This window comes from Mesitornis unicolor, unplaced genomic scaffold (genome assembly GCF_000695765.1).
Source record: "Mesitornis unicolor isolate BGI_N332 unplaced genomic scaffold, ASM69576v1 scaffold14133, whole genome shotgun sequence".
Lineage (NCBI taxonomy): Eukaryota > Metazoa > Chordata > Aves > Mesitornithiformes > Mesitornithidae > Mesitornis > Mesitornis unicolor.
In genome coordinates this window covers 40107-56671 of record NW_010172714.1, presented here as the reverse complement: position 1 = coordinate 56671, position 16565 = coordinate 40107, and the positions used below count along the sequence as shown (strand labels likewise).

At 36.7% G+C, this 16565-nt stretch overlaps 1 protein-coding gene across 1 annotated transcript in view; it reads right to left on the bottom strand.

Moving 5' to 3' along the window:
* The window catches only part of PCCA (propionyl CoA carboxylase, alpha polypeptide), a gene marked incomplete at its 5' end in the record, with an annotated part of 91097 nt that overhangs the window by 37447 nt on the left and 37085 nt on the right, over nucleotides 1–16565 (bottom strand). Inside the window, 4 exons of the mRNA XM_010180487.1 lie at nucleotides 6337–6412; nucleotides 7212–7280; nucleotides 12439–12513; nucleotides 14001–14144. Coding sequence (XP_010178789.1) covers nucleotides 6337–6412; nucleotides 7212–7280; nucleotides 12439–12513; nucleotides 14001–14144 — 364 coding nt within the window. The remainder of the gene's footprint in view (nucleotides 1–6336; nucleotides 6413–7211; nucleotides 7281–12438; nucleotides 12514–14000; nucleotides 14145–16565) is intronic.

The window sequence follows — 16565 nt, the reverse complement described above, 5'->3', positions numbered from 1 at the left end:
AAAATTTCACATCAACATCATTTTTTACACTGTTTTACACTGATGCAGAACTGCAGTTACAGTTATACTCTTCTTTTCTCTAAGTCCAAATATAATAAAAAATAATAATCAATGTTCCTCGTACCTCTGGCTTTTTATTTCACTTGGCTGTATTCTTCACACAGTGTTACATCAGTAGAAGCTCAATTTACAGTGTACTACTCGGATTTCAATTTTGACAAGTTATTTTCCACAAATACATTTGTAAAAGAGAGCAGACTAGCATTTAACTTCTGGAGACCTAATGAATTTTTAAAAAGTGTTTATACTTGTATGTTTTATATATAAAACTTAAGTATTCCTGAGGTTACACTAATTTTCCAGTTAAACTGTAGTTATTGTCTAATGAACACGAGTACACTAAATAATTACATTGTTCAGCAGAGCTGATTAGTAACCACTATTTGAAGAATGCCTCATTAAAAAATAAATAGAATTATAATCAGAAGAAATTACTCCACATACTGCCTGTCTCTATCTTGCCTCCTTCCATTCCTCACTCTCTGGATTACATCTGTCTTAAAACCTTGCTAAATATACCAGACTTTTCATTAACTTACAAACTGTAGCCTAAGTCCTAACCTGCCTTCCCAAGAAAACACGAAGAAGAAAAAGACAATAAAACTAATTTTATAGAAAACAAAAATCCCATAGCAGGTTTATGAGCAGGATATCACACCACATTTTTACTCACTAGAAAGCAGACCTTGGAATGCCAAGGCACAAGCCATAGGCAATGTTTTCACTGTAAATATTTACTGACACTAAACATATTCAGTGTTGATTAGCCTTTTTACAGTATTAAGCTTCTGTCATCTTGACGTCTGCAAACACAAATCTCCATTTATCCGTGTAAACTTAATTGGAGTCCTACATGCCTCTCTGTAGATAAGCAGTTGAATATACTTAACTTGCTGATAATTTCAAATTGTGCTAAGTGGCATAGAAAGAACTTTATCTGCCTACTTACTGATTGCAAAAACGTGTGGAGTACAGTACTAGAGGTTTCTCTTGCAAAGCTAAATTTTCACCCATCAGTTTAAATGCTGAATAAGAATCAATACTATGAAGTTTAGGAGGCATCCCAGTTGATTTCTCCAACCAAAAAATAAAAAGCTATTAAGCAAGCTTTGCACTGAGTGCACCGAATATGTTCCTCTCCACTTAAAACAGGAACATTAGCATAGATTTGCACAGACTACAAAAATACCACTTTCAACAAATGAACTTTTCAAAGTCCAAGATTATACCCCAGCTAGCCTCCGCATTTGCAATTCCAAAACCTGTCATAATATTCCCTAAAACCCTCAATATGCAACTGTTTAATTGTCTTTCAAAGCTTGTGTTTTGCTTCACTTCACTTCAGAGCAGGCTATCCACACAAAGTCCCAACCCAAAAGCAAGAAGAATCTAAAAAAGATTTGCAATTTAAATACACAAGCATCCACATAAAGTTCTCACATAGGATCAATACACCACCGACCCTCAAAGCTGAACACGTATTTCAGTTAAAATATTAATTCTTTCAGATATTAAAGTCTGGAGCTCACAGTACTCTTATGACCACAGTAAAGCGGCGGGGAGAAGAAAGGGGTGGAAAAAGCAGATAATATATAGTAATATCCTACTGTCAAAATCATTAGTTCAAAATGAAACCAAGTTTTGTACTATGTGCACTTCTGAACCTCTTAATAAGATGAAGCAAGACATTATTAGTGGTGTCAGAAAACACATATGAATGTTTGAATCAGCAGAGTAATTGGAAGCAGAAGTTAAGCAGGCTTTGTCAAGAACAAGTGGAAGAAAACGGATGGGGCTCCTGCTATCACCCCCTCCTTGGCCACCCCTTTACTCTAAAGAAGAGGAACAGAACACCAAGACAACATTGTACCTAAGTGGCATAACCAGGAATAACAGCACTCGTCCCTCAAGAACCTGAGAAGAGGGAAATCATGTTTACACATACCACAGGCACACTGGAAGGCATTCTTCCAATATCCTATTTCTGCTGTTCAAAATAAAAATAAAAAATAAAACACCACAAAAAAAACCCCAACAAAATCTTAAGTTTCTGAAGGAAAGCGGCATAAAACAAGAGAAAGATTAACTACCAACAACAGTGCAAGCTCATAGGGAACAACTTATGCCTCATTCCAATGAGCAACACCTCTATGCTTGACCGACCTCTTGAAGCTTTCAGTATTCACAAATTCTCCAGTAACCACAGGACAAAATGAAAAGTATATCTGCTTGAGACAAGACACCTTGAATATCAATCATCCCTGAACTATACTGGAATACCCATGAATAAAAATGCTACCTAATTAGACTCTTCCTCATTTAGAAGTCTCAACTGAGATTTTGAATTCAGATCAGTTCTCAATGGAGGAGTCGGTTCCTATCAGAATAATTTAGACTGTAAAGGAGCTTAGGAGACCATTTAATCCAATCCACCACTCAAAGAAGTGCTATCCTAGACTTACACTTGCTCCCATTAATAACATTGTAGATATTACACGGAAAATGAGATGTGGATTACATTCCCATGACCACATTAAACGTATCCTGAGTTAGTCACATTGTTAGCACCTACCAATGAACAGACCAAAGAATTTCTTAATTAAAGGTGCACAAGTTATCACCAGTCCAAACTGTAATAAAATGTTAATATAATGGACATTTTCAGAGCATAGCATTGTTGCAAATATTACAATTTGACTCATTCAGCATTTATAATCACAGAATGGTTTGGGTTGGAAGGGACCTTAAAGTTCATCCAGTCCAACCCCCTGCCATGGGCAGGGACACCTCCCACCAGACCAGGTTGCTCAAAGCCCCATCCAACCTGGCCTTGAACACTTCCAGGGAGGAGGCATCCACAACTTCCCTGGGCAACCTGCCAGTGTCTCACCACCCTCACAGCACAAACTTTCTTCTTAACATCTAGTCTAAATCTACCTTCTTCCAGTTTAAAACCAATACTATTACAGCCACTGTATGATGGAGGCTTCATTGCATAAAATTTTATTACCTCAAATTTTGCATAAGTCTGCTTTCTTGCAAGTATTAGATTACATTTTTTGAAAATTTAATTTTCTTCGCAAAGACTGGCAGGCAGATTTAACTGCACAATTGAACCATGGATTCAAGGCCAGGTACTATGCAGTCCTAGAAATCAAGTCAATAAAGACAAGTAACAAGTCCTCAGTCTACAGTAAGTAGAATGGAGCTGAAAGGGAAGAGGTAACTTCTGGATATCTTAAGGCCACAGGAGTAGGAATTGAATGTATCCTCATACAGCCAGCAGACGAGGAACAGCAGAGTAGGTCCTTGCACTTCACACTGTCAGCATGCCCCAAGCCAGCCAGGATGAGTCACCTCCTGGAGGGTCACTGGGCCGCTTTGGTCTCTGGATTCTCTGCTGAGACTGCCATGGTCCACATTACACGGTGGCATTTGTTCCAAGAGGACATTTGTCTTTTAGGAAGTGGATAAAGACCACTGATTTCACACAGGTCAGCAAACAACCATCAAAATATTAGTGACTAAAAGTCCTTACCAACTTTTGCCTGCTTTTAACTGGTGACACAGAAGTGATGGGAAAGACTCCGTCTTCCATTAGCAGTCCCCAAGCTACACATTATATGGTCCCTGACCTGTACCCAGTCACCCCATCCCATTCCCACTCCATGTGGGCGAACAAGCATTTTTGCTTCCAGAAATGTTGCAATTCTCGGGAACTCAAATTTTAATTCTCACAGTGTATATTATCAGTAAAATTCACACTGACTTCAACTGGCAATGCTTAGGTAAAATGCTTTATAACTCAGAAGAGACTTGTTACTTACAGGGAAAGATACACTGTCTCTGAAACATCAACCAAACACAAAAGCTGCTTCCCAGGAAACTGGGGGGTGAGGGGAGTGTTTCGGAAATAGGAACATGGAGCACACTATGAGGAACACTATGGTGACCTTTAAACAGTTATGCACAGGCTCACTATTCCAATATAAAATCAAGAACCTTCAAGGCTAGGTAAAAAACTATTCTATATCTTTTACTACTACAACAGCTCTGTTATGGAGAAGACTTCATGTGAGGCACTTTCACATAAGATCAAAGTGACCAACATTTTAAAGCAAAAATACACAGTTGTTTTAGAAAAAAGTGTATGAAATTGCTTTTACCTTCCTGATGCTTAATTATTTTGACCATTTAAACACCAATATATTACTAATTCTGCATGACCTGCTAGGCTTACTTGAACTTATTTGAGGCAACTCCTTTGAACAAGGTGGAGTGCTGTATATGTCAACACAGTTCAGAATATTACAGACAGGACAGTTTCAACAAACTGCCCCATCCAGCATCATTCACACAAAGCAAGAGAAGAAATACTTCAATATCCATGAATGTTACATTTTAAATAAACCCTGAGAAGAATCTACCAGCTGTGTAAAAGTACACAAAAATCCTGTTAGTTTTGAAATGGAAACCACTGCTCACCGTAACTAAAATAAAGTTCTGGAAATTCGTCTACTTTTGAAACCTGGGGTAAACTAAAATTTGTCCTTTGTGATACTTAAAAAAACCTGCATTGCACCCCCATAGTTCATTTACTACTCTGTCAATATTTTTAATAGATGAAGAGCTTTTTCACAGGTAGAAACACTACTAAAATATCGGGTATGAACACTTAGATGCATACATGCATACTAACAAAAGACTAAAAAAGCAAGAATGCAGATTAGTAATTTTCATGTAAGATGTCATATCCATTGTAGGTACTTTTATTTATATATCTGTGGAACTCTTATTAGGTATATACACACGTGTGTAAAACATCTAAGAACAAACAATTAAGTTTTATCCCATACTATACCACACAGTAAAAGACCACACACACAACTCCAATATTATCATTAGTTATAATCCTTCCAGCACAATTTTCTATTAATTCAAACCGAGTTTAAATCCAGAGCTTGTCTCCATCAAAGACAAACAAAAAGCCCACCATACAGTCTAGCTATAGTGGTATAAATTTCTCTGTTTTGTAAATTTACTCAGCTGATATTCAGCAAGGGTTTACATCAGCGCATTGTACTGCAGTAGTCTGATGGCTCAAGTTGCACCAGTATAAATCCAATTTAGAGTTACGCAGCTCATTTACAATGGCTAATCCCACCACCTATCTGGCTATCCTATGGCAGAGGGATGCTCGTTTTCCCCTCAATAGATAAATCTTTCTAGTATGACATCGCATCTGTAGTATTCAGCAGATAGCATTAACTCCAAACCAAGTTCTACAGAAACATTTGAATGATTCTCTGCTACATGAGGCCTCTCTTCCCAGCCATTCAGAGGACAAATTAAATAATTGTTCTAAGTCTTTCTGCTATTTCAAATCATGGACATAATGTGTCCAGCAACCACAACAAGGAACAAAGACAGCAAATCCTCCAACAGTTTCCTTTCCACTTATCTTCATTCCTCAAATATACCGATTAGCAATGAAAAAACTCCCTCAAACACCCACACCATTAAGGGATAAAATGATTTTTTTGCCACATTACAGTTCCCTTCTCTAATCATCAGAAAGGATACGAAATCCAATTGTTTCCCCTCTCCTGTGAATTTTTCTTCTTATTTTCAAAAGACACAGAGGAAGATCTAAAGATCTCTCCTACACAAACCATTACTTCCCTCTCTAAAACTTGAAAGGAGTTAAAGTGGTCATGGTTGATTCACCCCTGGTGCGTGGAAAGGCAAGAAGAGTAGCTACTTCTCCTAGGCTGTGAGTCAGCAAGAGTCAAAACACTGTCTGATCACCAACCTATACCTGTATTTGCGCAAACTTGAACAATTACCTTGAAAATATAAAAAAAATATATACACACAATCAAATACTGCATTGTGACATTATTTGACCATAATCAATGTATTAAACAGCTATAAAATAGCAACTACTTTAAATTTCTTACAGTGTAGTTGTTTTTTTTCCCCTCTACAATATAATAGATCAATTAGATGCTACCATTTTATGAAAATTCTTATGAGTTTAAGGAAAAAAAAACAAATATTTATCTCATAATAGTCAAGGAAAAACAATGGAGAAAGAATAAAATCTCTTTAGATTTGATGTATCATCTCAGCTTAATTAACACAAGCTTTTTGCTGTTTTAATTTGCACTTAACAAGCAGGAACTTTACTCAATTTGCTAATTACTACATTTTCAAGCTGTTTTCTCAAAATAGATGGCAGCCTATCACACTAGGAACCCAAATTTCTGTATTTACCTCGGATTACGTAATTGTCCAAAGCCTTTTCCATTATTTTCAGTGCTTCAGCTCTATTAGAGCCATAGGTAATCAGCTGGAAAAAAAAAGTATTTAGGTTACCAAGAAATGAGATAATGTTTGTCTCTGGATTCTGAATAGCATTTGAAATGAAAATGGCTTGTAGAACTTCAGCAGTCACAAAAACATTTCTCTCACATTACTCTGTGCTTCAGAGGCTAAAATATCAAGAGACAACTAAGATCTCTTAAGCCATTCTGTGGAAAAAGGCCAATCACTTCTTCATAAAACTTGAACAAGTTCTCTCTTTTTCTTTAGGTGCACAGTAAATTAGGGCAGAAGTTCAGTATCTAGTTGGCTCTCCTGACTTCTAATGCCCAAACAACTTCTAAAATCTAAGTGTTACCTTTTTTGACAACTGAACTCTGAGCATAATCTCATATTTTCATTTTACCAATACGTTACTGATGAATAGGAACTAATACTAAGAGACACTATCAACCATTTCTTTCACTGCTTCTTTTTGGATGTCAGAAATATTGAAATTTTAGTTCTGGCTACGTTATATTAAAAAAGATGGATTTACAGCACCTAAGTCAGAAAGTAATCAAATTAGAATTCTTTTAATAATCAGAAACTGGAAGACAAATAATTATGGTGTCAAAAGACAAAAACAATTCTGTTTAGAAGTGACACGAGATCTCTTCTACTACACATCTTCCTTCACTTCTTTCATATTCCCTTGAGGCATGTTATGCCTAGAACCTTTAAAATACTGATTTACCAATCCTTTAACACACTTTCCCTCTCTTAAAAGATCTGTGTATAACACTAGTGTTTCATACCTTTAGAACATTTTAAATTAATCAACTCACTTTTGAGATCATGGGGTCATAATAAATGCTAATTTCACTTCCTTGTTGAATGCCACTGTCAACACGTACCTTCAAAAAAAATAAGAAGCAAAAATAATTAAATATTGGTTCAAAAGTATTTCAACTTGAGATCAAATCTACCTGGTAGGCTTAAAACATAAGGCATGGGAAGCTGATCAGATGCATTTTTTTTCCCCTTGAAGAACTAGAGTAATTATTTGTTTTCAGAGAAACTGGGAGGGGGGATGGGGAGCTCTTTCCTCCACCAGCAAAACTATTTGCAAGTTATTCTCTCCTTTAAAAAAACCCGACGACTTCAATCTTCAGTTGATAGTCAAAACTCTCTTTTGTTCTCCTAGAATGCACAGCAAACACTAAATTGGCTCTAACAATTTAGTTGTGCTACACACACTGAATTTCAACTCTGAACATACCCAATTCCGACTTAATCCCTGTAATAAAATACAGTTGTAATTATTCTTCTGACTGACATCTGGCATGAAGGATGCCCCTTATAATCACATCCTTTCTGCATCTCTATGCAATCACATCCACCATGTTCTGTTCCAGCCCTTCTGCGGGCTCCAGGAGGAATGCAAGCAGGGAGCATTCAGCAGGGACTTGGGAGCTCTGCTTATCAGCTCCATAGGAATACTGATCCTGTGGTTTTCATGTCTGTAACACTTTCCTTCTTCATCTCACCCTCTCAACTGTAAAACATTTTTTTTCCCTGAGGCTTTAATGTTTACACAGCTTTTTCCATGGCTTTGCTTTGTAAGGACACAGCCCCAATTAAAGCTCCAATTCTGCAGTATTCACGGAAAAAAAATAACACGAGTTCAAAAATTTCTTTTGAAGAGGCTGATTGCTGTTAACCAGCCAACAAGTTAGTTAGTATATTGCTGATTCTTGTTTTCATCTCTCAGTTTGATTTCATCACTGTAGCAATGAGGTTAGCCATATAAAACTTCTCAAATGAGCAATTTCTGGGGAATAAATATTTATTAAATTGCAGCTTTTGAGCACTGGAATCCAAAATATTTTTTAAAAGCTAATCAGAATAACTCAAGAGCAATAAACGCATTCTAGGGATCATAAGGATGGAGGGCTCTAATCAAAGCTATTGAAGCAGCAGGGCTCTGATATTCTGCATTGCAAAGGGGGTGGGGAAAGAGGGTCCTGGAATCTCACTTAAATCTTCACCTGTGGGAAGAAACCTTTGTAATAAACAGCAGCTCATCTGTCTGCAGCAAGGCAGAAAAAGGTCAACGCAACGGCTGTTAGGCCTTTAATATTTTAATTTAGGCAATTATCAGGGGACCACATGTAGAACCTCTTGTCTACAGAATCCACATGAGGGCATGATGATGACTTTATTATCCAAATGACATAAAAAGATACCCTAGCAGGTGCATTCACTTTCTTCAGCAAAAAACACTGCCCAATCAGTTTTTATGTTGTTTTATTTTTAAAAGCATATATTGATCCATATATTTGTATTTATATTTATATAAAGTTTAATACATTTATGTTTATTTGTATACCATATTTATTCCTATGTAAAGGTGGCAGCACTTTCGTAGCATTTTTATGACAACTTATACGAATGTACTTTATCTAGGCTTAACTAGGCCCCCTACTACCCACATCAGGTATGTTTAACATTAGCTACCGAGGAAAAGTTGGTTCAGACATGTCATGACTACAGAAGAAACATACATCCCAGCTCCCCTTCTTGTAACTGCTAAACCATTCTTCCTTCCAGGATGTCTGCCTATGTATAAGTCAATGCATACATTCTCACATTCAAATCAGAAAAAATTAATTTACCTACTCCATTCCAGATAAATCCCTTGCCCATAACATTTTTTCTAGTATACAATAATACATATATAAGACGTGAAGGTATGACATACATACTTCACATACTTGAATTACACTGTGACTTTTGTCTCCAAAGTAGCACCTATAAAGTGATTACACACAAGTGTTCAGGGGTGCTTTACATGCATACATGTGCATATAAGTATACATGTATACCATATTTTGACAAAGCAAAAACACATCAAAGGTGCATAATTCAGTCCCAGAGTAAGCAGGTTAGCCAGACCATGAAGTTTATGTAAGGCTTCTGAAGCTACTGACTACACCCTCCGCCTGTTCTGCGTTTCTGTTGATACACAACATACATACCACTACACAATTTATACTTTTTCCTAAATAGAATATCCTGAAAATAGAAAAATTAGTGAGAATTGAAAATTCTTTTCAAGCTATAGAATAATTTCCTTAAAAAAAAATCTGGATTTCTCTGTAGAGGTTTAATTTTCATAAAATAAACTCAAGCTGACTAAAAAAAATTACAGCAGAAGAGAAATACATTTACCATCTTCAGTCCTCTCTGTGGTGCTTGTTTTTAGAGCCTGGTAACAGTAGGTGATTTTATAAACTATATGGTGTGACAGAACTTAATGAATGTTGGATGAAAAAGAAACCCTAATTCAATAGATACTCACTATAATGTGCTTAAATATTGCTATTATTTATCAAGTTATCAGACCTCCAGCATTTATTTCTGCCTAATATATTTCCTTTCTTTTACTCAGTATTTAAAATACCAAAGAAAAGCTGTTTCAAGATCCTACTATACCCTATAGCTCGTTGGTATTACAACCCCCAACACTTCCATTGCTGTTGTACTGCCATTATGTGTTATTATACCAGGACAACAGTAAATTGAAAGATAAAGCTTAAGAGGGGAAAAAAAAAAGCACAATTTATGTCCCAGTCCTGCCACGAACTATTAGTGCATCAAATTCCACTTACCAGCACATACAGGTTTCAGTATTTCTCAACTCAACATCATGTAAGAAATCAGTTTTCTCTTTCTGGCAAGAGCCATTAAAAGACCAGACTGCCCATCATACTGGTGAAGACCAATACTGGAGCTCTTCAGACACAGCAGTGCATTTGCTATGTTGTGTAAGGGCATTGAACAGGAATGCTCACTAGCATAATATGGGGTTTTGTGGTTACCTATCTTAAGCTTCACTATGAAAGTTTAAAAAAAATTATATACACACATATACATATGCATATGTACGAGTACCACGCTCTAAGAAAACTACAGACTACATGACACAAAAATAGCCAGTACATTCCTACCTGTGGGTAAGAAAAAAAAAAAACCCTTACATAGTCATGCACACCAGTTCATCAGCTTGAGCAGCTGGCACATAGGCACAGGTAGAAAATCAGAGCTAACTTGAGACAGATGAAATGAATTGAAAATGCATTGGCAATACACTACTCATAAGCTGAACTTACTGTGACACACTACAAGTCTCCACTATTTTTTTTAAGCCAACTTGTTGACAATTCTAAAATCTAAAATGCAGAAAACAAACACTGTGGCACAGTGGGCCTGTAACACTGAACTTTTTTAGTTATATTAATTTTCTTCTAAGCGGCATGACATTACCAGGAGAGAAATTAGTTTCACAGTGGCAGAAAATATGTATTAAGACACCAAACGATGAGTGCCTACATAAAAATAGCTGTTCTATTTTTAATACAATAGAAGTAAACAGAAAGAGAACAGCCCAGACACTCCACGTGAGCTCCTCAAACCGTTGCTCTGAAGCCTCCAGCGTAATTAAAATTTCTTTCTTCGGTACCACGACGGACCACGTGAAGCGATCAGGCATCTCCCACCCTTCATTTCCAATTCACCTCTCTGCCTAAGCACAACTCCCAGCCCACCCCATCTACCTGACAAGTGACAGCCCAATCTGATTAAATGCTTGCAAGGGAGGGGACTCATGGGCCTCCATGACAGGCCAAAAGTGATCACCATGGAGATACATAATTACAGCTGTCAACGCGTCTACTGTCCTGCTGGCATCAATTTGATTGCTCCCAGCAATAATGATAGACAAAGCTTAGTGTGCACTCTCCTGCACCCAATCACTTTATCTATTCCGTGGTCCATTTAGCTGACATGCAACATTCACACAAGCAAATAACAGCAGTAAGCAGAACATTTAAGGCATTTTAATTGTTTTTTCTTTGTATGGATGGCTCACAAGCGCAAATGTTATTACATAAAACTCCTGCTGCAGCATTAATTGAAGAAAGATTTGGTGGGACAAAGACTGTAGGGGGTATAGTTTGTCCATTATCACTTGTACTTTCAACAGGTCTCACGTTTGGAAAATTGCAAATTGCAAAAACTTGCAAGGGCAAAATGTTTGACATCCTGTTAGCTGTTACAACATGGTGAAAACTTCTAACAACCACTGGAGAATTCATTATAAATTCTTATTAAATACACTCTTTGTTTCATTAAAAAAAAGTTTAGATACATCCAGTGATACCTTTTTCCCTCATCTCCTCTAAGATCACATAATGCCTTTTAGATCTTCACAATTTTTTTTTCTGCTTTCAGGCTTTGAACACAGCATGAGGCCTTAAAGACCAGAAAGGGTCAGGTCCCTTCGGAAACTATACGGGCAAAAACAATTTAAGGAGCGAAATAAATCATATATCCAATAACATCTCCACATTTAAGATTCCTTCTGTAATCTTTCACTATTTTCCGTGCAAGCAATCAGACTGAGTAATCGTATTCACAGATGGTACGGCCTTGTCATTCCACTGACACAGCGTCATGTACATGACTTAGACTACCTTGATATTACGGAAAGGTGGTGTTCTTGTTCTTTACGCATAGCAGAAAACACTGCTTGTTAAACAGCCGATCCATATAGTTACAGCATACCCTGAAATGTGGAATAATGGCCGTAACAAATTTCCTCTTTAAAGTATAAAAGCTAAACAGAAAGCATTGGCAGTGTCTCACTGGTGTCCCTAGTTCTCTGTGCTTAAAGAGCTGACTCAACATTTAACTGCCCTTGCTAAATCACCACAGTGTTTTTACTAAAGCTGTGTTTGAAAAAACTTAAGCTGAAAGTTACAGAATGCAACAAAATATTTGAACATATAACGGTTTCCCATTATACCCAATTTGAACATTTTAGACCTAGTCTGAAAGTGTACATTGTTAAGCAGTTTTTCACGCTGCACAAATAACTATTGCCATGTCCTATTCCCCCAACCTGGCAAAAAGCTGGAAAAAAAGGTTTGATTTACACTGTTGCTGAGTACTTACAGTCTGACTATAAAAGAAACAGTCAACATCTATGAAAATCAGATCCAAGTTACTTACACCTGGCAAGTGCAATGGTTCCTGATACTGAGACAGTTTACCAATGGATGGCAGGCCAAAAGATTTGTAAGGATCCTGAAACAAGATTCAACATGAGAAAGCATTAAGCTTTTACAGATGCAGAGAAGATAACATTAAAAACTTGAATTCTAACAGAAGCCACTGCTGGAATAACTTTGCTTTAACTCCAGGATTGCTTATGTTGAAGTACTTTTCTTCATCCACCTACTTCTGCAACTCCAAATAAATAACTGGAAGAATGTAAGTTCTCTTACGTTGCAGTCAAAAAGTGGGAAAGAAGTACTCTGCACATAGCTACAGTACACCACTAAAATATACAAAGATTACTTTTTCATCTGCTACATTGTGCCTTGGAAGAAGGATGGGAAAGTATTCAGAAGGGTGGAAGTGAGAGTATAAGGAAAAAAAATTCAAGATAAAAAAGGCAGTTAGAAGTTCAATTATCTTAAGAAATCAAACTAACCTTTATGCCTTCGGAAATCTCCTGCACAATGCAATACCTAATAGGACAGCAAATAAACATATGGCCAACAACATAGTTGAACTCACAGAAAAGTAGTTGGATCCATTATTTATAAGTGTGAGGGAAATCAAGTCAAAAAAAACCCAAAACCCAAGCATCAGTTACTCCAGGGTAAAGCCTACTCATACTCGGGATAGCTTCCATGCCAATCACAAGGCCATTATTTATTCTTTATCAAAATAGTTCATATAACTTGTCATCAGTAGAGCATTTTGAAAATTATGTGCACATCATTAAGAAAAACTAAAAAACAAAATTAAGATGCCCTGGGTAAAGTTAAGCAAGAAAAAAAACATCTCAAGGTGCTGAATTATTTTTGGAAAGCAGTTGCCTAAAATGTTCCTCAAATTGAAGGAAGCTAAGCATCATTTTTTTCTTTAACAAATCTTGATTTTCACGTATCAAAAATGACAGCAAAAAAAGACATTGCTTTGAAATGTCCTAAACATGCTTGAAAACATATTTATATTTTAGTAAGCTTTTTTCAGGGCGAGAGTCATAACAATTATTAAAGTTATTGTCTGGGAGTGCAGTTTGAAAGTTTATACCATAAATTGTAGTTTCAGAAGATCTATAACTTCCTTTTTCAGGAACCTATTAAAATGTCTTAGTACAAAAACAAAAATTCTGTATTGAATTTCAACTGTCTTTAAGACAACAAGTCTCAAGTATACAAATTAAGAAACCTAGAAACACTAGTTAAATGTAGCAAATAACTCCAGCGTTGCATCAATAAATGCAAATGGAACATATAGCAAGTGTCCTTAGAAATAAAGCTGAGTTATTTCTTTTACCATTTTTTATTTTGATTTTCAGAAAAAGGTACATCAAAATACTTACAGTATTTTCAATTAAAAAATAAAAATTCTACAAAGGCTCATTAACCACTTGTGATGCATTCTCTAAATGGTGACTTTCATACGATATTCCTTGACTTCACCTTGGCATCTGTCCACACCTGGGTATTATTATTCCACAATTCAACCACCTACCCTCCTCCCCATTACCACTCATTTACCTCAGCATAAACTCGACATTCAACCGCCCAGCCGTTGATGGGAATATCAGCCTGTTTGTGCCTGAGAGGGTAACCCTTAGCAACACGGATCATTTCTTGGACTAAGTCCAGGCCGGTAATGCATTCTGTGACGGGATGTTCAACCTGCAAGGTCAAGAACTGTCAGTCAGTAGGTAACAAAAACAACCAAAAAAAAACCCCGCAAACCACAAAAACCCACAAGCACTTTTTGTGAACAAACAAACAAAAAATTAAACCAGCCAAAGAACAGACAAAGTGTATGTTCCCATCTTGGTTTTTTCCAAATAAAAATTCTACTTGACAAACTCCAGCAATCACCTTCTCTGCAGTGAAATCCCCTAAAAATAAAATCATTAGCAGATGACAAAAGCTAGTAAGTACAGAGAATACCTCTAGAGGAAGGTTTGTGGTTTTGTAGGGCTTTTTTATTTTCCTCATTTAGTCTACAAATCCAAATGCACCTGGTGACGACAAGTTAATTTTCCTTTGTTCAGAAGCTTTCCCTATTCAGTTTGGATTTGAAAAGACTCATGCTGTAGCCATAAATATATTTTAACTGAAAAATCTCCAAGTAGCTGATAATCAACCCATTCTGCTACACTTAACATGGCACGTACAGGAGCCGCTTGCAATTTTCCATAGAACTGGCCTACCCTAAATCTCACCCATTCGCCTGCTTTCACTAACCTGTCCTGACAAGCAACCAGATTAGCGTAATCTTGCATCAGCGCAGTGTAGCAGAAATGAGCAGATGGATCCTTCAATTTTTTTTCTCTCCTCTGCCTCTCCTCTCCAGACTTATCTGTTTAGTGCTTAGCATGCACAATAGCTGGGCTGGACCAGCAGAGTCACTCGGTGCTCCCAGCAAATTGCTGCTAACGGCTCCGGATGATGCTGCCATGGGAATACCGGTCCTTGGCGCTCACCCCGCCATGTGCATACGAGCATGTACACATGTGTGCACATACACAACATACACACACTTTCCCCCCCCCTTTAAATGGGTTATAAATTGACATTTATTCACATTTTTTAAAAAAATCTTTAACTAGACATAGTACACTAAAAAACCACCCAACAACAGGAGGGCGCACCATGTATACAGGCATGCTAAAAGCATATTCTCTAGAGACAGCTGTAAGACTTTCCATATAGAAATCATGACCAAACCTGCCATTTTTATTACAAAATTTGTCTTCCAAGGGCCAAAATGCCTTAAGAAAACACACTTCACAATGGTTTCTCTATTATGAGATGTCATCCTAATACATATGTTTTGTGACACAGGAAAAGGTCAGTGACCAAACCACTTGTCTTTCTTTCTTCCTTCAACTACACCAGCATTAAGGAAAACATTCAGTCATGACAAGAGTCTTGTGGTGTACCAGAACAAGAGGGTGCTTTGGTCTTTAAGAAAAAAGCTTTGTCAAAATAAACAGATGGCATCCATAATTAGCCCTGTGTGTGCTGTGAGTTTGTTCAGAGTTTCAACAACATTTTAAGACGTTTTGACATAATTTTAATGACAAATCATCACTGAAACAAGCACCTAATCTTTGAAGGATAAAAGTGACATTGAAATGGGAATCTGATTATTCAGTTTAAGGATATACCTTTGGGATTCAATCTTGATTCTGCTTAACACATGATATTCCTCACCATGTCAAGCTTAATAACAGTATTTGGAGACTCTATGAAACATCTCAGTGTCTACCCTGCAGTGATAAACTGAAGCAATTTCATTTCTATTAAGACTTGAAGTTTCTATTAAAACTTAGTAAGTTTTAATAGGAAGTTACTTATCACACATTCATATTTGGACAACAGAACTTTTATCTTTTTTAGGATTTAAGCCTCAAAAAAATTACCTTTGAGTTGGGAACACATTTGGAATTCTACCATTCCAGATAATGAAAATACTGTATATATATATATTTTTTTTTAAAAGACATTTGCATTATTTAGTTATACTGTCATTATTCTTGGATTGCAATTAGCATTCCAGATTCAATAGCTTCACTGTTGTTTTCCGCTTTATTGTTGATGATCAAAATAGGACGGAATGTTTCTGGAAGGAAAAATGTTTTTGTTGTTTGGTTCTTAAAACTCACAAACATTTATTTAATCCATTCTTCAATACAGATCTTTGACTCGGTCAATATTTTCCTCTGTTTCTTCAAAATACTCCCTTTGTGTCTGCACACAAAGCAGCATTCAGAAAATATGAGGAGGAAAATTTTTAGAGGGTTTTTTTGGGGTGAGGTGAAGTTGATTTGCTTTCTTTTAGGGCTGTGCTTCAACTAGAGCTGTTTAGGCCTAATGTAGACAGTATCAATCATGTCATTAATTGTGGGGTACCAAATACATTTAAAATGCATTTTAGTATACATTAAGACCATCAGATCACTAAAATGGGGTAAAGAACAATTTTAACCTTGAAATCCTAGTTGACTTATTCGTAACTTCAGTCTCCCAGTGAGGTACACAGCTCAAACTGCACTTCTTTTAACATTTGCAGTTTTCTTTCAGCAAGGAGAAGTGCAA